At 43.1% G+C, this 22287-nt stretch overlaps 1 protein-coding gene across 2 annotated transcripts in view; it reads right to left on the bottom strand.

Annotated features, from left to right (window-relative positions):
- Positions 1 to 521: 521 nt before the first annotated feature.
- Positions 522 to 22287, bottom strand: part of HOMER3 (homer scaffold protein 3) — a 30861-nt gene continuing 9095 nt past the window's right edge. The window contains exons 2-10 of one of the 2 annotated variants that reach the window (XM_063290845.1): positions 20544 to 20686; positions 19750 to 19906; positions 18976 to 19107; positions 17057 to 17164; positions 16170 to 16291; positions 13139 to 13295; positions 8271 to 8378; positions 1457 to 1537; positions 522 to 1159 (exon numbers count right to left, since the gene is read on the bottom strand). In XM_063290845.1, coding sequence (XP_063146915.1) covers positions 971 to 1159; positions 1457 to 1537; positions 8271 to 8378; positions 13139 to 13295; positions 16170 to 16291; positions 17057 to 17164; positions 18976 to 19107; positions 19750 to 19906; positions 20544 to 20557 — 1068 coding nt within the window. In that variant the 5' untranslated portion in view covers positions 20558 to 20686 and the 3' untranslated portion in view covers positions 522 to 970. The remainder of the gene's footprint in view (positions 1160 to 1456; positions 1538 to 8270; positions 8379 to 13138; positions 13296 to 16169; positions 16292 to 17056; positions 17165 to 18975; positions 19108 to 19749; positions 19907 to 20543; positions 20687 to 22287) is intronic. The other variant, XM_063290846.1, reaches the window with a different exon arrangement.

Below are 22287 nucleotides of genomic sequence, written 5' to 3'. Positions count from 1 at the left end.
TTTCCCAGATGGGTGCCCTCCAAGGATGTTGGAATTCACATCCCACCGTTCCTGGCCAGCATGGTGCCAGGTTGAAGGAAGCTAAATAATAGCAGTGCATGTTAGAACTTGTGTTCCTGCCACCCCCCTCCTCCCCCCACTTCTGGATCTATTGCTTGGTGCGGTGTGTGAACCGCATTTCTTTGCCAGACCGAGAGAAAGAATGTTCCTTCATTCTACTCTAATTCATCAGTGTTTGGCAACTGCCAGACTGACAGTTGGCCCAGCTTGCCTGTCCCCCACTCCTAGGGATAGCCTTTCTCTGTGGCATTCACACCCTTCCCCTCTTGCCTTTCTTTTTTCCAGTTTTTTGAGCTGAATATCATAGTTTGCAGATTTGCTAAGAAAAATTCACTGCTTATTTTGAGAAAAAACAAACAAACAAACAGCCCCCCCCACAAAAAAACCCCATACAATAAAAGAAGAAGAGAAAACAAAGTCGTCCCTTCTCACGATTTCTTCCCAAAATGGATTCAGGGTTATCTATGAGTGCTTGACTGCACACCTAAGTTTTTAGGGATCTATAAAAAGCAGTCTTGCTAAGAGATACAACACAAGGGTTATAGGAACAGGAGGGGAATTTTGACTTGGCCACCGGTTCCTTGGGATGGCTGAGGGGAAGAGTTAAGAGTTCTCTATCAAAAACTACTGGGGTGGAAAAACCCAATGTACTGCCTCAGGCTAGGCAAAAAACACACCGTGGCTTATAGAAATGGAAGCATCTGAAAGGAAAATAAGGCTGGAGAAATTGGCTTGGAGGTTCTCTCCAGGCACGACCCCCTCTGGGCTTGCTTCTCCAAAGAACATCCACAGAGGAGGAAGGATGCAACCATTGTGTAAGTCAACCGGCCTTCACTTCACATCCGTACGGTTAGCCCACTCCCGCCAAGCCGGTGTTAAAGGAGGGCTGGCTCTTCCTTTATTTCCAGGTTTAGCTGCTCTCCACAAGTTTAGCCAAGTCCTGTCTGAGCTCGCTCAGCTCAAAGATCTTCATGTCCATGATCTCTGCCACCTTGGCCACCTCCTGGTACATCTTCTCCCGTTCAGAGAGGGTCTCAGAGAGCGACCGCTCAGCCAAGTGCAGGCGCTGCTCCAGGTCTGTGTTCCGTCTCTCCAGGTCCTGAGGAGAGGAGGAGGAGAAGGGAGTCCCAGATGGCCATCGGCTTGTTCCCCTACTCTTAGAAGAGGGACCTGGGCTTGCTAGGCAGACCTCCCCCCGGGCATCTCCTGTCTAAAAGGATTTCTGCTATAGTAGGACTGGGGGAAGTTTCCCAAGAAAGAAACCACCACAGAATTGTTCACAACCCATGGTGCTTTGGTGGCAAAGGGACCACCACATTCTAAGTTTCATGGGTATTTGGCCACGTTCTCCCCTGGGCTTTTCCCATGACCTTTCTCACCCTCCGTTATCGGTTACCTGCACCTTTTGGCGTGTCTCCTCATATTCATCATCCGGCTGCTGCTGCAGCCCTTTTTGGCTTTTCAGTTGCTGAAGCTCCTGAATCATGAGTAGGCGGGAAGAATATCAGGAAAGAAAATGGAGAAGCTATGTTAAGGCTTTTTTTTAAAACAATATCTGGTATGAAAAATATAACTAACTTCCACAATTTATTTTTGGAAACAGGGCAGATTAAACTTTCAGACAAAATGGAACTCTTTTTGATCTCCCAGTCACGTCTGCTGTTGGCACTGGTGATCAGGTACTGAGCCTGCAGACAGAGGGGAAGGTAGAAAAAAAATCCTCCTCGATAGAAGATTCACATAATACACTTAATGGGCTCAGGTTAAGGTCCAGAATGTGGTGCAAACCTTCTAATTCACTCAGGACAGGGAAAAGAGAAGTGCAGTTTTAACCCCAAAGTGTTTGGGGCATTGTAAAGTAAGTTTCTGCTGCTTTTGTTCAAAAGAAACAGATGCCATAGACTGGGAAGAGGAGCTGCACTTAAAAATATCTGAACCTGCTCAAAAATTCAAATGAATGAACCTGGCCATCCCGTAGAGAACATTAAGGGAAGATTCCCTAGGCGTGGGATAGAAACTGCATTGGTCGCTCTTGCAGATGACCTGTGGTAGGACTTGGACGGGAGTGTATGTTCCTCCCTGACCTGTTAGAACTGTCAGGGGCATTCGGTACCATCAACCTCTTGGGGCTATCTGTGAAGGCTGGAGACCAGAGGCACTGTTTTGCCTCTTCTACCTGAGCAGGTAATTCCAGGCAGGGTTACCTGGGGAAGGAGAGGTCAAGTCCTTGGGGCTCCAATGTGGAATGCCCAAGGCTCTGTCAGCCTCACTAGGTAAACCAGACCAGGAAATCAAGTCCACAGGAAGACCAGAACTATACTTTATTGAGATTTGCTATAATAACAGAATCTCGCAAATCTGATTGTGCTATGCCTCCCCTCCTTCTTATATTCCAGTGGATCAGGGAAGGGTCTGCCTGAGTAGCTTCTGAATTTTAACTTGTTTATCAGGACTTAAAAGAATGTTTCAGCCATCCTTGCCAAAGTAATGATTCTTGCATATTCCTGTCAAGGTCACCTCCCTTACTCTCTACAGCAGGGTTCCTCAACCTTGGCAACTCTAAGCTGTGCGGACTTCAACTCCCAGAATTCCCCAGCCAGCAAAGTTGCCAAGGTTGAGAAACCCTGCTCTACAGGCTCACCTTCTCTCCCCAGTATTATTTAACGTTTACCTGAAACTGCTGGGAGAGGACCCCCATTAGTTTGGGATTAGGTAACATCAGTACACTAATGATGCCTTGACTGTATATCTCCACCCCAAGCTGAGCAGATGCAGTGAAGGTCCTCACCTGGTATAGCTGGAGACTGGAACAGACTGGATGGGAAGAAGCTGACTCAAATTAAATCCTAGCAAGATGGAATGGCTGTTTATTCAGAAACCACCTGGATCCAAGGAAATTCCAACTCAGTGGGTTTCCACTCTCCCTGAAGGAGTAAGTCTGCAACTTGAAGTTTTCCTGAACTCATAGCTCCTGCTAGAACAGCAGGTAGAGGCCACGGCCAGAAAAGTCTTCAGCCAGCTTTGGTTGGTCCACCAACTGCATCCCGCATTTAACTGAGAGGTGCTGAAGCCAGTGACTCACACTTTTGTCAACTTTGGGTTAGACTACTTGTAATCTGCTTTACGTGTGGGTGCTCTTGAAGAGAACTCAGAAGCTCCAGCTAACCCAGAATGCAGCTGCCTATCTGATGACCAGCACTAGCCCATTCAGCAGCATAACACTTATTTCTCAAAAGCTGCACTGGATGATGGCAGGCTTCCAGGCCCAGTTCCAAATGCTAGTGGCTAGCTACAAATCCCTTATGTTTTAGGCCCCTCTTACCGTCAGGAACATCTTCAGGTAGAACCCATCTGCTCTAAATAGTCTAACCGGGGAAGAATGGTGTGGGTACCCACCCTTCAAAAAACCAGGGTGGTTGGAACCAGGAGGATAACCTTCATAGGGACAGTTGGCCTCAAGCTCGTGTTAGCTGCTACCCTTTTCCATATGCTAAAGGCTAAAAGGGCCTCTTTTGTAGAGCATTCAGGGAGAAAGGCTTTTAATTAGGGACAGTGACAGGCATATTTCTTATATGGCATTATATGGTGGTGTAATGTGTTAATATTGCCAAGATTGCTTAGAATCTGGCATACAGGTGGCAAACAAATAACTTTAATAAATAAAATTTAAAAAGGGATAAGAGATGGCAGAAAAAATTCAGAGTAGGGCAACAAAGTTGGTCAAAGGACTAGAAATTAACTCCTATGAAGAGACATTAATAGAAGTGGATATGTTTAGCCTTGAAAAGAACAAACGGTGGCACACTTCAAATATCTGAAAGGATGTTACATAGAAGGACGTCAAGTCCTGTTGTCTCTCATGTTGAGTGCAGAGCATGTAATAGTATGAGAGTAGCTTGACAGTGGAATCAACTATCCAGAGAAGTGATGGGCTCCTCTACTTGGATGTGTACTGTACAAATGGAGGGTAGATAGCCCCGCTTCAGGGTTGCTTTAAGAGAACCAGTTTGGCCTAGTGGTGAAGGTGCTGGGCTAGAAACCAGGAGTCTGTGAGTTCTAGTCCCACCTTAGGCACGAAAGCCAGCTGGGTGACCTTGGGCCAGTCCCTCCCTCTCAGCCCAAGAGCCAATCAGGCATGGTAGGAGAGTTCTAGTCCCGCCTTTGGCATGAAAGCCGGCTGGGTGACCTTGGGCCAGTCCCTCCCTCTCAGCCCAAGAGCCAATCAGGCGTGGTAGGACAGTTCTAGTCCCACCTCAGGCATGAAAGCCAGCTGGGTGACCTTGGGCCAGTCCCTCTCTCTCAGCCCAACCCACCTCACAAGGTTGTTGTTGTGGGGAAAATAGGAGGAGGAGGGAGTATTAGGCATGTTTGCCGCCTTGGGTTATTTTTAAAAATAATAAAGGCGAGATAAAAATAAATAAAATAAAATAAATAAATTTGGAAGCTTTGTAAGCTGCCTAGAGTCCAGCTGATTTCAGGTGGTAGATAAACTTCTTACATCCATAACAAATAAATGAATGCCTGCACTGAGCAAGAGTTGGAGTGCTGAACGGCTTATTCCAGCTCCATGATTTTACCGTCTTCCAATCAGGAGGAACATAGCGAAACAGACTGCTTCCAGGTTGGCGAAGGAATGAGACAAGCCTGTACACTCTTCCCTTATTTATTCAACCTATATGCTGGATATATATGGAGGGAGGCTGGATTAGAAGAGGAGTGAGGTTTTGAAACTGGAGGAAGAAGCCTTAATAACATGTGTGGTATTAATGACATAACTCCGATAGCTCAAAATGTAAATGATTTGCAAGCTCTAAAAATAAAAGTCAAGGAGCACAGTGAAAAAATGGGACTAAGACCTAATATAAAGATGATCAAACTAATGACAACACTGTAGGTACGGCAGCCAGCCTTAACATTGATAATGAAGCGGTGGATAGTTTCTGCCTTTTAGGATTGAGTGTAAACAGAAACGGAACCAGCAGTCAAGAAATGCGCTGCAGAATAAGCACTTAGTACTGTAGCAATGAAGGCCTTGGCAAAAGCATTCAGATGCCCCGCGTGTCTATACCTACAAAAATCAGAATCATGCAGGCAATGGTCTTCAACCTACAGAAGTGAAAGCTGGACTTTGAAGAAGCAGGATGGGAAGAGTATTGATGCTTTTGAACTTTGATTTGGAGAAGACTCCTAAGGATCGCAGGGGCAGCCAAGAAAGCAAACCAATGGATCACTGAACAAATCAATCCACAGTGTTCACTCAAGGCACAGATGACCAGGCTCAAATTATCATATTTTGGACAGATTATGTGAAGACATAGCTCTTTAGAGAAGTCCACAATGCTGGGAAAGGTAGAAGAAAAGAGAAAAATAGAATGACCGGCAGCGAGATGGACGGACTAGATTACAGCAGTGGTGTACACACTGCTGGAAGACCTGATGGACCAGCCGGAAGTCAGATTATCCTAGGAAAAAAATCTTTGTGGCCACTAAAAGTTGACACTAAGAGTTGATTCTGCTGTGATGCAACGTAATCATAATCCAGCTGCTCAGAGTCATTTGATTGCAGCTAGGTAGAAGTGTTTCCCCAAAATAGTTGTTTTTGACCCAATTAGCATGACTAAGTGCTGCTAGGTCTAACAGTAAGGACTAGGGTAATGGTTAACCAGGTTAAGAATCCTGGATGAATACCACCATTTTGCCCAATTCTAATGGCTGGGGCTGGACCATAAGGAAGGCTGAGCGAAGGAAGATCGATGCTTTTGAACTGTGGTGTTGGAGGAAAATTCTGAGAGTGCCTTGGACTGCAAGATCCAACCAGTCCATCCTCCAGGAAATAAAGCCAGACTGCTCACTTGAGGGAATGATATTAAAGGCAAAACTGAAATACTTTGGCCACATAATGAGAAGACAGGACACCCTGGAGAAGATGCTGATGCTAGGGAGAGTGGAAGGCAAAAGGAAGAGGGGCCGACCAAGGGCAAGATGGATGGATGATATTCTAGAGGTGACGGACTCGTCCCTGGGGGAGCTGGGGGTGTTGACGACCGACAGGAAGCTCTGGCGTGGGCTGGTCCATGAAGTCACGAAGAGTCGGAAGCGACTAAACGAATAAACAACAAATGGCTGGGGAATTTGTAGAGGTGTGTGCAATATGGATTTAAGTCTTCAAAAGCTCTATTTTTTGTTTGTTTGTTTAAGAGATTATTTATCTTGGTGGTCCTGGCATGCAAAAAGTGAGTGGGATCATATTCTCTTCTCTTCCTGCTTTTCAACCCTGTATCTCCATCAGAGGCAACTGCTTTCATTGTACGTGAATGGAGTGTTACTTATTCCTTGTGTGTTTCCCCGGAGCATCTCCTTCCCTGGCTGAGTCTCTTGCCCACCTGTGTTCGCTAAAGGCACTGTAAGCAATGAACTAGCTGGTGGCGAGGGGTTGTCAAGCTCTGTCTGTGAATAGCAAAAGGGGATTCAAACTCGTTAAAATTGCAGCAGTAATGTTATTACTAGCTATGCCACTTGTTCTGCTTGCTGTCTGCTGAGAACCTCTGTTACATTGGCTCCATTTGTATTTGTGGACGCACAACGTATAGCTCCTGGCAATAGGGTCCTAGAGGCACAACTGTCATTTGGTGTTCCCATCTTTGGGAATTTCCTTCCCCCTTTCAAGATGGGCGTTCATTCATGGAATTCTATGGCTGTACCTTCCTTGTAATAGTACCATATCTCTGGTCTTAGTGCAATTCGGGCATAAAATCATTCAATTAAGCTTTATCTAAATCAGGGGCAGGCAGCTCAGACAGTTAATCAGGTTGCAAGCGCCTTCCATCCTCTGCTCCATTTTTGCAGCCATTAAAGCCAAAGTACAAGGGCAAAATGGGGGGGAGGGTGTTTTAAAAAAAAGGAATACTGTATCAACAGTATTGATAGGCAGAGGTTCACACCTGCTCTCAGACACCTCAGGCACACCTCAGGCTACCCATCCCTGCTGCACAATTCCAGGAAAAGGTGTGCCGACAGATGCTATGTGCATGCCAATGTGCACCCAGAATAATCACCTTGAATATTACATGCAAATTCTAATTACTGCAGTCATGGACAGAAAAGCAAGCTAGCATCAGTGACCCCTAAAGTACCATTCCCACAACACATTTAACCCAGTCATCCGCTAACCCAGTCAAATCTCCTTGCCGGTAGTTCTGGCACCACAGTCACACTAAATCAAAATCACAATTAGGGTAATGCAGAAGCTCTGCCCAGTTTCTCCAGGAAATGCCCAGTATTCCATGAGCCCCTGCACCTGAAGAACAGGTAGCTTTACTATAACTGACTCAACCCAAAATTCTGGATTTGAACACTCTGATCAATAAACACATTATGTGACCTGGGTGTGTGCTCTAGGCTAAAATGTGGCTGGTTCATTGTAGCTATTTGTTTGTTTGTTTGTTTGTTTAATTCAATTTGGAGAGCCGCCCATCTCATATTTGTGACTCTGGGTGTTTCACGTAGTTAAAAACAACCAAATAACACAACCAATAAACAAAATACAAGAAAATAGTAAAACCACAATAATCCTGAAAACCAAATTAAAAAAAACCTAATTAAAACCAAAATTAAAACTGGAAAACATAAAAAGCGGGCAAATGCAAGCCATGGACCAATCAGTATAAGCCTCTAGCAGACTCTAAACCATGGCTGGATCCCCAGGCCTGTTGACACAAACATGTCTTCAGAGCCTTTCAGAAGGCAAGCAGGCTTGGGACCAATCTAACCTCCAGGGGGGATGATGTTCCCATGGGCGGGTGCTGCAGCAGAAAAGGCTCTCCTCCTGGGTCCCATCAGATGACACTTGTTAATCGACAGGACCCGTAACATGCCCTTTCTGCCAGACCTGATGGGATGGATAGATGTACAGAGGCGGTCCCACAAATAACCAACCCCATGACATGTATGGCTTTATGGGTTATTACCAACACCTTGAATTGAACCTGGAAGCAGACTGGCAAATGCAGCTTGAGTATAGTAATTCTTTCAACCTGCAAATAGAGCATTACTAATCTAATCTTGCAGAATGAGATACGGAGAATGACTTATTTAAGGCCACCAACAGACTTATTTAAGGCCGCCAACTTCTTGTTTTTAATTGCGGACTTTTGAATTTATAAGCTCTGGTCTAGAGTGGCAGTTCAGAGACCAGGGATGCAGCTACTGACCTCATCTTTGGCCTTCACCAACTGTTCCAACTCTTCCAGAGCTGGACAGGTCTCTTTCTTGACATCACTTGAGGAATTGTGGCCTCTCTGGGCCTCCAGCTCTGCCACCTATGGGAGATTGGGGAGAAGAAGCATGGAGAATGGATGGAATTACTTAGAATGGTGTCAACAATTTCCTTCCCATTGTTGAAAAGTGACGGGCTACAAAAGAAGCAAGACCATAAACCTGCTTTGAGTCTGAAAAAGATATGGGATGGACTGGGAACTCTCTTTATGACAAAAGGACCAGAAACTGAATCATCCTCTACCCACAACCAGCATGAGGTTGTTGAAGACCTAGATGCTAAGTGGTAATACCCTCATTCATGCTGCATACTCTCCTTAAGGGAGATAGGTAGAGGGATGGGCCTCAATCTTCCTAATCTTTATTTGCTTGTTTTGTTCTACTGTGGCAACCCACCCACCCTTCCATGTTTGAGTTATTAGAATGTTTGTTCTGCACAGGAGGGGTGTGAAATTTCTGGAGCTTTACATCTCTTAAAAGAAAGTTAGCAAAGTGACCGATAGGCTCTTTGTCAAACCAGTGAGACACAGTTCTCTTCCCTGAATTGCAAAGCCTCTTAAGCCCAATCAAATCCATAGAGCCTGTTTCAAATGTAATCTAATTCATGTTGGAAAATCACTGTGAATAAATTCTAGCTTAGTTTGCACCTGGCACACTCCCAGTCAATCCCTGTATCCAGACCAGAGTAAGCATACATGCAGTACCGCTCGCAAAATATAGCTTGATGCTTATTTATTAAACATCAACAAACAGTTGAATGGCAAAAACAAGACAAAAGGCAAAAACAGGGAGAGAGAAATGCATGAAATGCAATGAAGTACATAATATGTAATTTATGTATCTCTGCCTGTATCTATCAAAGGGCACAAACTTTCCAGAGCTACAGGGACAATATTGTGGCTAATTAGCATGGACTGTCCCAAAGGGAATAGCCCTTAGTTATTAGTTTTAACCCTTCTGTGTACATGACAGCAGCAGAACAGAGATGAAAAGTAGCAGACCAGGTGGTCCCTCCTGTATTCTGCACCATTAAAAAAAACAGTTTGAACAGGAATGATGCATCCAACAATTCAGATGGGAAGATTATTGGGAAATACACAATTATTTCTGCCTGAAATTTAGCCTACTCCTCTGATGCACGCTTCGCTTTTTCTGTACCCTTTCATTTCTTTCAAGTGCAATCACTGCTATTTCTTCTCAGTCTCCAACACACACGCACACACACACAAATGCAAAATACACTTTATCAGGTTTTCTTAAAGCCAGGAACCTCTCTATTCATTCACAGAATTGCTCTTATGTACCAAATCCAGCACTTCATAACCACTGAAAGAAGGGCATTCACTTAAGGTAAGGCATCTGCTTTGCATACTAAAGTTCGATGTTCAGCATCTCCAGCTTCTAGGCCAAAAAAAAATGTTATTTTAGCAGAATGTGGAAATACCTATCATGTAGAAGGCCACTGCTAGTTGGGGTAGAGAATACCTGGATGGGCAAGTTACTGGAAGAATGAGAATTCATATCTAATATCCAGATCCATTATACACAAAATTTTAAGATATGAAAACAGATGCTGGGTTGATGCTTTTCATTAAAGAAAGTGACCTTCTATGTCAGGACAAAAGGCAATATGTCTCTTCCCCAGGATGGGGCCCGTCTAACCTACTGATCTTGGATGCAAGCTAAATTCAGCAGCCAGGAGGTGGGGGGGTTTCATAACGTGTAGAAGCTGCAAGAAGATGAGTGAGCATGCACAGCAGTCTTTGGAAACAGGAGAAAAATTGCACATAGGTCTCCATCTCACATGCTGGTTTCTGTGAGAAGCTAATATTATTTTCAGGAATAATGCACTGAATCTTTTAATGCCAAACACTCTGGGATGTCTGTACTCTGGGGTGTGCAGAGGGGCCAACTGCGAATGTGTGAAAAGCAAACTAATTAGGTAATTAACATATTCAAGGAGGACCTACCCAAAGGGGAGCATCTCAGCACAAATCACTACTGTAGCTTCGCCTCTGAACAATCAGCTGCTGTTGAGGAAGGGCCAATTCTGCCACAACTGTGCATGAGGTGTGACCCATCACACCTGGTGCAAAGATAAGAATTACTTGCCCTAGGAGGAGACAGTCTGAAGCATCCCTGCCCAAGTTACTGAACTGGACTGGGTTCTCTCCAATTAACCTTTGCTGGGGTGGTAAATTTTGATACTTCTCTGCATCGGGTACAACAATTTCAAAATGCTGAGATGTCCTCAAGTGAGGCCATCTGTTGAGTCTATCTATAAATCATTGCTACTGCATTCCAGCCATATGCTTAATCAATGGAAGCGAAAGTTGCTTAATGTTGAATTACACTACTTGTCCATCTAGCTGAAATGGGATTTCTTCAGTTCTCATACCTAAGGTAGTGATCTGGAGATGCCAGGCACTGAACCAGGGATCTTCTGCAGGTGAAACAAAAGTTCCTCCACTGAGTAACAGTCTCCCTGAAGGACCATGTGCCATCTTTCAGCCCAAAAATATCCCATGGAGTTATTCTTGTGTGGAAAATTTGGTCTAGTGGTTAAGGCACCAGGCTAGAAACCAGGAGACTGTGAGTTCTAGTCCCGCCTCAGGCATGAAAGCCGGCTGGGTGACCTTGGGCCAGTCACTGTCTTTCAGCCCAACCCACCTCACAGGGTTGTTGCTGTGGGGAAACTAGGAGGAGGAAGGCGTATTAGTTATGCTGGCTGCCTTGAGTGATTTATAAAAATAATAAACGAAGGATTACAAAAAATCTTTAAAAAAGTATGTAAGGATGGGAAATGTTTTTGGCCTAATAATCAGAGGTGAATAGAAATGGGGGTGGGGGAGAATATTCCATTTTTGCTTTCTGCCTCACACAGCATCTGCTTTCACATTCATCTAATTTTTACTCTCTTACATTTCTCCCTTTGCCATAATGGCAACCCAGGGTTCAATTGTTGGGGTTTTTTATGTTCTTTGGGCTTCCTTCTCTTCCTGCAGATATTCCATTACCAGGAGTGGATTTTGCCAGCTATTTATATGTGGCCAATTGTCCCATCAGCCTAGTTTGTGGTATCAGTTCTTCCTTGGTTGCTTTTGGGATGGGATCTTCTTTCTTCTTTGATCGTTCCGGTTTATCTGGATTTGGTTCCCGCTTGTTTGGGTATTGGCTAATGAGCGTGTGATGAGGAAGGGCGTGTTTAGGTCTGCTTTTCTCCTTCCTTGACTTTTGGTTGCTTCCTTTCTTGAATGGCTTGTAGACAGCGCTTACCTCAATGTGCCAGGTAAGCGCTGATTGGTCAGAGTGCCGCACCTCTAGGAATTCCCTTGTGTTTTTGGACCTGGCTTTGTCTGAGACGTCTACAGTTTCCAACTGAATTTGTGGCTGAACCTGTCCATGTGTTTTGAAATTAAAGCGTTTCTTTTATCCTGTCCATGTGTTTTGAAATTAGAGTTCTCATTAGGTCTTCTGACTGCCCATTGAGGTTCACAGATGCATTTTCTCAACAGATTACTATAACCCGTAGGCATCATGGCAGCCGAACAACTAACAAAATCTAACCAAAGCATCCTATGCAAACCCAAAGACCCGACAGCCAAAGAAGACAAAACAAGAGTCATTTACAATATGCAACGCAAGGGCCGGGAAAACTACTGTGGGACAAACAGAAAATTGAGAGAACGCATCCATGGACATCACGCACTGGTTAGCCAACATTTGGATGAGCAGGAACCAACTCCAGATAAACAAGAACAATGGAAACCCCATCCCCAAAGCAATTTAGGATGAAACAACACCCCAATCAAGGCTGGAAAGACAAACTACCATATTTGATCAGCCAGCAAACTCCACACCCCCATGCACTGGCGATGCTACCCAGCCCAGAATGAAATGTCTGCAGGAAGAGAAGCAATCTCAAAGAGTACCAGGAACCCAACAATTTCTCTCTCTGTATCTCCTCCTCTTACTCCTGTTCTTGGTTCCACTTTCTATTACCCTAAAGAAAAGTTTCATCACTGGTGGAAGCTTTTCAAATGCCCAGAAGTGACATTTGGGATTGCAATGCTCGGAGTGGGTTAACTGGTCTCTCTGGCAGCAATCAGGTTTTCAGCAAACCTCTATAGGCACCCAAGGAACATGGTGGGAGAGAGGGGTCCACTGCCCAGGGTGGTAGGCCCTGTGGGGTGGGGTGAGGATTCCCTACTTCCCTATCCCACCACTAGAGGTGAACCTTGAGTGTATAATGGAATTATTTCTCTTCCTATTTTAAAAGTTGCAGGAACTGATTGCTACCAAGCATTTGGGATACCCTGTCCTGAAACTGTATGATGGGGACGGGTAATGTTTTCATGGCAAAGGGCAGCCCTTAATTTTTTGTCAGGAGCCCAGGGCTACAGTGGCAGGACGTGATACAGAGTGGGCAGATCTTTTCCATTCTTATTTTGGTTTTGAGGGTTATTGGAGAATTTCCTTTTTAATGGGTTAAGTATGTTCTAGGGCCTGCATATCCAGAGCGATTGTCTTTTCCACCTGAAAATCTTACGAAACTGAACTGTCAATTCTCAACAATTTCCCGCCTAGCTTTGGTGCTATGATTGAAGGAGTGGAGAAGTACTTTTGTTTGTTTTTCCCCCCAAAGGTGGGTTGAATTTACAAGTTGCCTATTCCTGCCCTGTTGGCTCAAGGCTTTAATTTGTTTTGGACCCTAAGCTATGTAGCAAGACTACAGTGAAGCTTCACCATCCTGGGCCCCAACAGCCTGATAAGAGCCTTGGCCCTCTCTTGGACCTCCACTCACCCGCTGGCGCAGTGCTTCGGTCTCCTCCTGATAGGCCGCCAGCTGCTGCTTCCATTGCTCCACATTGGCATTCGCTTCACGCAAGGCAGCCACCAGTTTGTTGTTGCTGTCTTGCAGAGTGAAAAATTCGGCTTCCCACTGGACTTCACAAACAGATCTGGGAGACACAGGGACAGGAAATATGCAAAGCATTCTAGGTATTTTACTTACGTTATACATTTCTACCCTTCCTATAGCAGCTGACATACTTTTAATTAATCTATTTTTAATAAAAAGTGAAGGACATCGAAGTGGGGGCTTGGTGAGCTTGTCTCACGAGTGTTTTTGGCAAATGGAAAGTCCTACTCAGTTTCTTTAGTAACAAATCTAAGCAGGTGAGCATGAAGAGGAGGATTTCTAACAAAGATCTTTGTGGGCAGGTGTATTTGGAGACAGTTATTCTGAATCTCAGAGAAAAGGTCTTCAAAGGCAGCACAATAAGCAGACTCCAAAAATATCCAGCCCTAATGAGCAGTTAAGCAGTTGTATTTGAATTAATTGCAGTTTCTCATACTGTTTTCAAGATGTATTTCTGATAGGGAAGGAAGGGTTTCACTGAATTTATATGGCTGCTCACCAACATGTCTAGAGGCTCACAGAACCAAGTAAAAACAATATTAAAATACAGTAAAATACAAGATTATCAATTTAACACAGCATAAAATCTTGCCTTCTACCAGGAAAAATCTCTTGGGAATTGCAATAGAGCAACTCTGAAGACATAGTGTTCCCCAGAGGGTATCAAGTTTTTTTAAAATTAATATTTACCTTTAAAGTGTTCAGAGGCATCAGCTGCCACAGCGCAGCAAAAATTAGCTGTGTGGCCAAGTTGCATGGAAACAAGTTAGCCATAGCCAGCTTTCAACTTATTGGTGCTGGTACCTCTAAACACATGCAGCGTGCCTTCCCTTGTTAAGCGCACCATGTTCTATGTAAAAAGGAAAAAGAAAAAGAATCAGGTAATTCCCTCACTGTAAAATGTCAGGGTAGGGAAAAGACAAAGAGCAGAAATCTGTACCTGGGCCTAGAGTAGGGAAATGAATAAGTTGTATCACAGGCCCTGACTCAGATGGGTGGCAAGGATGCTTAGATTTTGGAAAAACACAATAAATGAAGAAACAAACAACCTAACCCAATGTTCCACTTTCCTTTCCAGGATTTTGATAACAGAGCAGAACTATAGAGCCTATGGGGGAATATAACTGCAAAAAAAGAAACGGGATGAGATCATCCTGATAGCTAATTTGTCTGAACTACCATAATTCTAGAGGCACCACCAGTCATGTTATATGTTGAACAGAAGCAACTTAGCAGCTCACTGATAGGTACAGTATTTTCCTCTGCATCCCAAGCTGCAAATGGAGGCATCACTAACATTTTCCTAATGTGAATTTCTCCCTTGATTTGGGGCGTTCTAAACAAACAAACAAACAAGAGGATTTACTCATATTTTCAAAGTAGAAGCAATGCATCTGGAATCCTTTTTGTCCTGATTTTAAAATGATCTAAATATGTCTTTCTTTTAATACATTTTTATGTTAGCCTTGCATCATCAACAAAGATGGCACAATTTTATCAGGACTAATGATCACCACTCATCCTTGGGTGGTGGTGTAATGGGGGCTACCCTCCAAGAAGTAGTGCAAAAGCTAAATTTGATTTGATTTAATTTACATGTAATTGATATTGAACACAGTCAGTTTGGCTATGCTGCACTAACCTATTTAATAATGTTCTTGCTCACCCATGTGAAAAATTACAGTTTGATAACAAATTTTAGAGATCTCTGGAGGCTGCATTCAAGGTTTTTCAGACTGTGCAACGGTGAATTAAAAGTTCCTAGAATGGCTTGCAACAAAATAAAAACAAAACCAGACAACATAAAAGTAGTAACAAACTGAAAGTTTTGTGAGGAAAGCTGTGCTTTCCCTGTATTAGCAATGTTCATTTAACAAACACTGCAAAAACAACATAGTTGTGGCTATATATAAGGTTGTGTCAAATTTCCTTTCACTTTTATCTATGCATGCAAAAGACACAATATTGGTAAGAAACTACAAAAACACAGTCTCTCTGCAATCACACTCATTTTTTGCAGGTATTTATTATTACACATGTGCACGCTGATAATAGAGAGAAGAAAAATACGCCAATGAATGGAAGGAAATGAGTGGTACAGTAATCAGCACATACTCCAATTTAGCATTTAATTTTAGAAATTCTCCTAGTGACCTGAATTTAGCAGGAGCAAAATGCAGAGCAGAGTGAATACTGAAGGAGCAAAGAAGGGAATCTCTTCATCACTAGCTGAATAGGGCACTTTAAAAAAAACAGCATTTCATCCATTGGTAAAAAACTTGGTAAAGAACTAAGTATGTGTGTGTGAGAAAGTATACTTAAAAGCAAGGAAGCATACTTATGCAGGTATGGTGATATGTCTGAAGGTAGAATAAGGTTCTTCTCTGCTTTGGATTCAATTCCAAAAAGACACTTTGGTGTGCACAGGAGTGCAAATGCCTGCCACTCTTAGTAGTTTAGTCTTTGCCTGGGATTAAACTTCTTGAAGAAGGTACGTGACAGCCATTAGCAAAACTTAAGCTTAGCCTGAAAAATCAGGAAGGAGTAGGAAAGAAATTCCAGACTGCCCCACCTTGATTCTCTTTTGTATAAGAGGAAGGGAAAGAGAAACACTGTCAGGTTTTCTATATGCCTTTATTATAGCCTATACCAATAAAGTAGAGTTCCAGTATTTTTTGTGGTGTCTATTTCCTGGCCTGGCCCACCTTCAAGGGCTGACATGTTTTTGGAGCCAAATCCAAAGCAACAACGTAGTCCTCAAAAGTAACAAATTCACTGACATTTTAAAGATTAAAACAGATAATAGCATCTCAGCAACTTCTTGATAATTCCATTTGCTTTTGTTAAACTGCTCAGTGTAAGATGAAAAGCAGAGTATGTGTCCATGGGAAACACTCCCTAACCGGTTGCTCACCCTTCAGAGAGCATTTTTTTAATCCGCTCTCTTTCTGTTGTCATCTCCATGTCAGCACTCTGGCTCCGGAACAGCTTGTCATCTCCGGGACCGTTGGAACTGATGATGGGGCTGGCCAGAATCTGTCAAGCAAAGGAGCATGAGAGTCAAACCTATGGAGGGAGGGGTCTACTTTGCTATCCCCAAGGCAGCTTGCTAAGAAAAGAAATCCTCCCACCACAGCTATATATACATACACAGAAAGAAGCACCTCCAAGTGTTAATCTCAGTGCCACGCTAGAACTTCTGAACCTGTCCAAGATCCAGGGAATCTAAAACAGGCAAATCTTAGAACGTCATCCCTCTCTTTCTCATATCCAAACCTAGAATAGCATTCTTCTCTTTCTCTTCATTTTTAAGAGAATGCTATTCCTCTGAAATTCTTTGCTTCTGGATATTCAACTTTGTACTGAAATTATTCTGTTAAAATTGTCACGTAACATTTATTCAGTCAAAAGCTAGTTTCAGAAACGCAATATAATCATGACAATGATTCGATTAACTTCCCCTCTCGGCTCTCTTTCAGGGTGTTAAGTTTCCTCTCATTCTCCTCTCCTCCAGGCCAACGGACTGTTCAGACCTCCTCCTCCTCCTCCTCCTCCTCATGTACTACCGATCCATCTGTGCCTAGCCTAGGGAACAAAATGTCTTCCACCCTCCAGATCCATGCATCCCTGTTACCCAGGAGATCAGAGGAAAACAGCCATCCCTTGGCAGTGCTGTGAAGGGGACAGTCCTCTGTCCTCCAAGCATAAGTCCCTGGTGTCTATAAACCGTGTTTAATTTACTGTGAATTCAGCATCCCAATAAGGGCTGGTAGGTTTGGGAACTTGTCCCTCCAGACTTACTTGGTGGGAAGTCAAACTAAGAGCAGGGCTGGTCAGTTCAGTCTTATCCTGGGACTTCTCTCTTGCCAAGCGGGCGGCTTCTTTTACCTCTTGGAATTTTGCTGCAAACTGTTTTTAGAGTATATGGAACAGAAGACAAAAAAAAATATATCATCTACTGCTCTGCAATCTCCAAACAAACCTAAACTGTGAAACTGCAACCTTCGTTTCATCAGCTCCTCACCCTCTCCTGCCATCTTTCCTCTTTTTGCTGAGGACTGTTGATTTCCACATTCTGAATGATAGGAAATCGATGTTTTCAGGACATCGGAAGGATTTGGCTGCAGGATTAAGAGCTACAAGCACATTTCCAAGACTGAGTTTCAAATTAACTGTTACCTAGGCAAACACTGTTGCTGCAATAATGGGAAATGCTGGGAAGCATCCATTCACAGTGGATCTGTAGACTTGGAAGAAAGTGGTCATCTCATCCAATTCTCCCTATTTTCCCTTTTCGTATAGGAACCTCGCAATTAAGGCATCCCTGCTTAAATATTTCCAGTCAAGATAACTCACCACTGCTGAATGCTGTCTGGCAGTTCCACTATTAATCAACAACTGCCACTAGAAGGAATTTTTCCTGTGTTTATTTAAAATCTCTTTCCCTGCAATTTGCACTCTGGAGCAAACACAGAACAGGTCTTCAGTCTGACAGGTCTTTGAATAACTGAAGATCCACTCAGACAGCTTTATTTTTATAGTTTTATACCTCACTCTTCAGTCTGAATTCTTTGAGTAACTTACAGACTCATTAAAGCCACGTATTTTGTTCATACATGACAAATTGGCTAAGAGTTTCAGACTAAGGCAACCCAGCTTCAGATCCCTATGTAGCCATGAAGTTCACTGGGTGACCTTGGGACAATCTCATATATACTTTCTCTTGCATTCACCTACCTCACAGGATTATTGTGAGGGGAAAAAAGAAGAGGGAGAAATATTGAATACATTAAAAGTAAATATTATAAGCAATAAAGAGATAATTCAATGAAAACAGGAAACAAAAAAAAATCAGTTCATAATGATTAGAACAATTTCAAAAAGTAAATTTCATCTGGTGCCAAACGTTGTTAAATAATACATCAAGCAAGCCTTTCTGGGGTTCTCCCCTCTTGTCCAAAAGAAGAGCTGCTAAGGAAGGTGATTAGATTACCCTTCCCTAATCAGTTGGCCTCCAGATCTGTTGAGGTAGAATTCCTGTTTGTTTGTTTGTTTAAGATATGTAAATGGCTGTCCAACTCACTCAGGGTGACTCTGGGCAGCCTATGAAATAAAACCCAAAATACAAAACCCAATACACCCCCCAACCCTCTGGCAGCAACAATACATTCAAACAAACCACTTGATGGGCTCTGTATCAACCTGGGATCCCCAGGCCCACTGGCAAAACCATGTCTTCATGACCTTTCAGAAGAGTATTAAGGTGGGGGCCAGTCTTATCTCTGCAGGGATGATGTTCCACAGGGAGGGATCCACCACGGAGAAGGCCTTTTTGGTCCCACTAGATGGACCTCCTTAATGGAGAGGACCCATAACATATTCCGCCTCCCCAATCTGGTGGATTGTGTAGATGTAATTTCCCAGCCAGAAGGACCCAAAGACTTTGCAGGCTGGGATTGATGGGGACATAGTCCAACACACCACAAAGGGTGGGAAAATGGGTCTAATTTGTCTGCAATAACTGGTCTTGTTACTTCATAAAGCTGTAAAATTTTTCCTGAGATCAAAACACTGGTCTTTGTGGCTTTAAAGCAATATAGGAAATGTACTACTGGCCCCTTCTGAGATGTTCTTGGATAAGCCAGCAGGATCCGATCTATCCTTTACAAACCTCTTTAGGAAAGTGGTCCTTTCCCCATCCAGTTCCTATAATCCATTACCTGAGCGAGATGTTGTTCAGAAGCAAAGCCCAGCCCATACACTGTGTTGGCTCTGCTGTCTGCCCACTGGCCAAACTTCTGCGAGGTCTTTGTGAAGGTCATGTTGGGGGTGATGGTGCTATTGATGATGGCCTGTGAGAAAGCCAAGCATTAAGACTTTTAGACTAGAAAATGAATTAGTTTCCACAACAAGCAATTGCATGAATAGTTTTTGAAAAGTGGACAGGAAGCAGGATGCAGTGATACTCAGGCAGGTGACAACAAATTAAATGTGTGTTCTCCCAACATCTTGCTGGTGTCCCAGTCTGGACAGCTCACACACCATGTTTATACTTTACGTTTTAAAGAGAAGTTCACACAGTTATAACCACTGTGCAAATAATTTTTTCTTTCGCTCTAAATCAAGATCGTTGGAAAATTTAAATAAACATACTTTGGGAGTGTTGCATGAGCAAATCAGACTGTTTCATTACTACAAAGATTATCTTTCTGGGAAAGCCAGCATAGTTTAGTGATCACAATGTCATGGGAGACATGGGTAGAAATTCCTGTCCGGTAATGAAGGTCACTGGGTTGACATGAGGCTGGTTATCATGTTTCAACTTAATGTACCACACAGAATCTGTTACGAAGTTTTTTTTAAAAAAGATGACGCCTTAAGCTCCTTAAAGAAAGACAGAATATAGTTACAACAATTATTTTTCACTACTAGTCCTCATTGTTTTAAAAGAAGAAACTAGAAATGGGAGAAGCTGCTTGCCTCTTAGGCCTCACCTTGGTGCCTCCCACACTGATGATCCGGTAGACATTGCGAGTAGCATCATAGAAATAGGACACTGTCAGGGCATGCTTACTGGCAGGGATCCAGTTCCTCTTGGTGGCAGGATCAATCTGAAAGATGTGGGCTCTGGTGCTAAAAATTGGTTGCTCCCTGCAGAAGTGAAGAAAATGGAGCATAAGGGGCTGAACTGTAGCCGGAAGATTGTGGCAACTCCTATCACTGAAGCATGTGTTTCTCATACACAGACACACACACACACTCCCCTAAGTCAAGGGGTTATGTGAAGTCCCTGGGAAGGGACAAAATTAGAATTTCAGAGGCTGATCTCAGAGAATAATTAACCAATTATGCATTAAACCATTATTATTATTCTTATACTTAATTGTACAGAAGGTGCACTTCAGTGGGGGTGTTCCATGGTAGCTAGTTTAGATATTCATTATGATCAGAAATGAGGTGTTTTGATATATTTGAGGACATAGGCGTACATATATATAATGAGCTATACTCTTTCACACACAAACATGTAAACTAAGAATGAAAAGCAACTTTTTCTCATTTCTCAAGACTAAAACAGTGTTCTTTCTCCTGGGATACAGATCAATTTAAAGATGAATCCAGACTTCTCACTGCTTTCTACCTCAAAGCTCTAAGCTGTGACCAAAAAGGGGATTACAACATCTTTAAATTGTTAGTTTGAATGTTCATGCACACACTCGGTCTCTCTTTCTCACACACACACAAGCACACACACAGAGATTATGGGATGATTAAGATAAGGCATTACCTAATTGTTGACATTGGTTAAGACTGATTAAGGCAGCTGGTTTGGCAATAGAGGTAGTTAAAAGATCAGGTCATCTACCATTGGTTAGTACAGTTGCTGGGCTAATATCCCCCTTTGGTTAGGGTCTGGCAGCAATTCATTTCCTACCGATGGAAATGCACACTGTTACTTGACACTGCAAAATACAGGAAAGGAGGAAAAAATGTGGAGGCAGAACACGCACAATATTACTTCCAAATTAGGCCCAGCTAAGGCTTTAATCTGAAATGATTATTGGCTTCTAAAGGGAAGGGGGAGGGAGAAATCCATGCAGCTTCCAAATGCTAGGTTGTGACAGCTTCTTAACAATTCCGCAATTTGTGTCAGAAGGGTAACTAAGGAACTGGGCATTTTGTCATACTTGTACATGGGTAAAAATGGCGACATCTGAAATCTATGGAGAGTTGTTAGAATTTTAAAAAATCCACAAGCCATGAAATTATGTGTTTCCTATCGGCATGGTTGACAAAGACAAAGACGAAGACAAATGTCAGTTTGGTCCCAACGGGTCAGATATAGCAGCGCCCATACAACTTTTCATTAGCTGTAGGCTTACAGCGAAGCCATTCAACCAATGAGTTTTACTGAGCACAAAGAAGGAGAACAGGGCAAAAACCAGAGGGATTGATCTTTTCCCCAACACCATAACATTTTGAACAGGAGTGATTTAAGACCTGTGAACTTTGAGTTTCAGTAACAGCGTTTAAAAACATTTAAAGTTTCCACAACACGACCATCCTCAACTACAATGGTTTTGGTTTCCTGATGGGACATCAGTTGGGAACCTGCCTTGGTGCCCAAATACTCCTCTACATCTTTCCAAGATTCTTTCTTTGTGGGGATAAATAACTAAATTTTTGAAAGACGTGATATAGACGAAAGCTGTAGGATTTTATAGGCAATAATGGAGGACGGTGTACTTCCACTACAGTGTGTGTAACCTACATTTTACAACCTATGTTACAGGGCACATTTCAGCCACCGGAGTATGTTTTCACTAAGATTCTTTCTGAGCATATATCAATGCACTGGAGTGCATGTGTTTTCCAGTCAAACATTGCATGCAGATAATCTGGAAGCCAGTCTACTGATTGCTTTTATTTCTGCAGTACTTTATCCATATACACGCACTGGTTATATGAGACAGTGGTAGAGATGCTACCTGACTAAAAGCTGCTGCCCGAGTTATATTATTTCAGGAATTAAAACATTAGAAACTCTTCTGCTTAATAATAAATTAATGAGGAAATGATCAGGTGATTCAGGGTTTCAGAAGAATAAAAAGAACAGAATGGGAAGGACGGTGGGAGAGGGAATACTTTTGAGTCTATAAAAGAAAGCTGCAGCTCAAGCAGTTTGGTATCCCCAAGGCTTGCACTCTGAAGCCAGTCTCACGTGTGGACAGTTCCAAGCAGCTGCTGAGGGACATGTTTATACATGTAACTTACATGCCAACTGCATATGGTTGCCCAGAGGGCAAAAGGGAGAACTGTTGGCATTTTTTTCTGCTCTTGGCTACCATGGTAATTAAGTACTTCCTTAAGCAAGTGAAGAGGTGAAGAGGTCGAATTTAATTGTCCTCAGTTTAGGTGTTAATAGTTGCATTGCCTGAGGGGAAGGCAGCTTGCAGGACTTTTGTTTAGTTTCACTTTTGCAGCCGAGCAAGCAGCCCGGTGCTCTCTGAGTGCGTGTGAATGCACAAGCC

This window comes from Candoia aspera, chromosome 1 (genome assembly GCF_035149785.1).
Source record: "Candoia aspera isolate rCanAsp1 chromosome 1, rCanAsp1.hap2, whole genome shotgun sequence".
NCBI classification, from domain to species: Eukaryota; Metazoa; Chordata; class Lepidosauria; order Squamata; family Boidae; genus Candoia; species Candoia aspera.
Note: the sequence above shows the minus strand (reverse complement) of the source record. Positions and strands in the feature narration are given on the sequence as shown.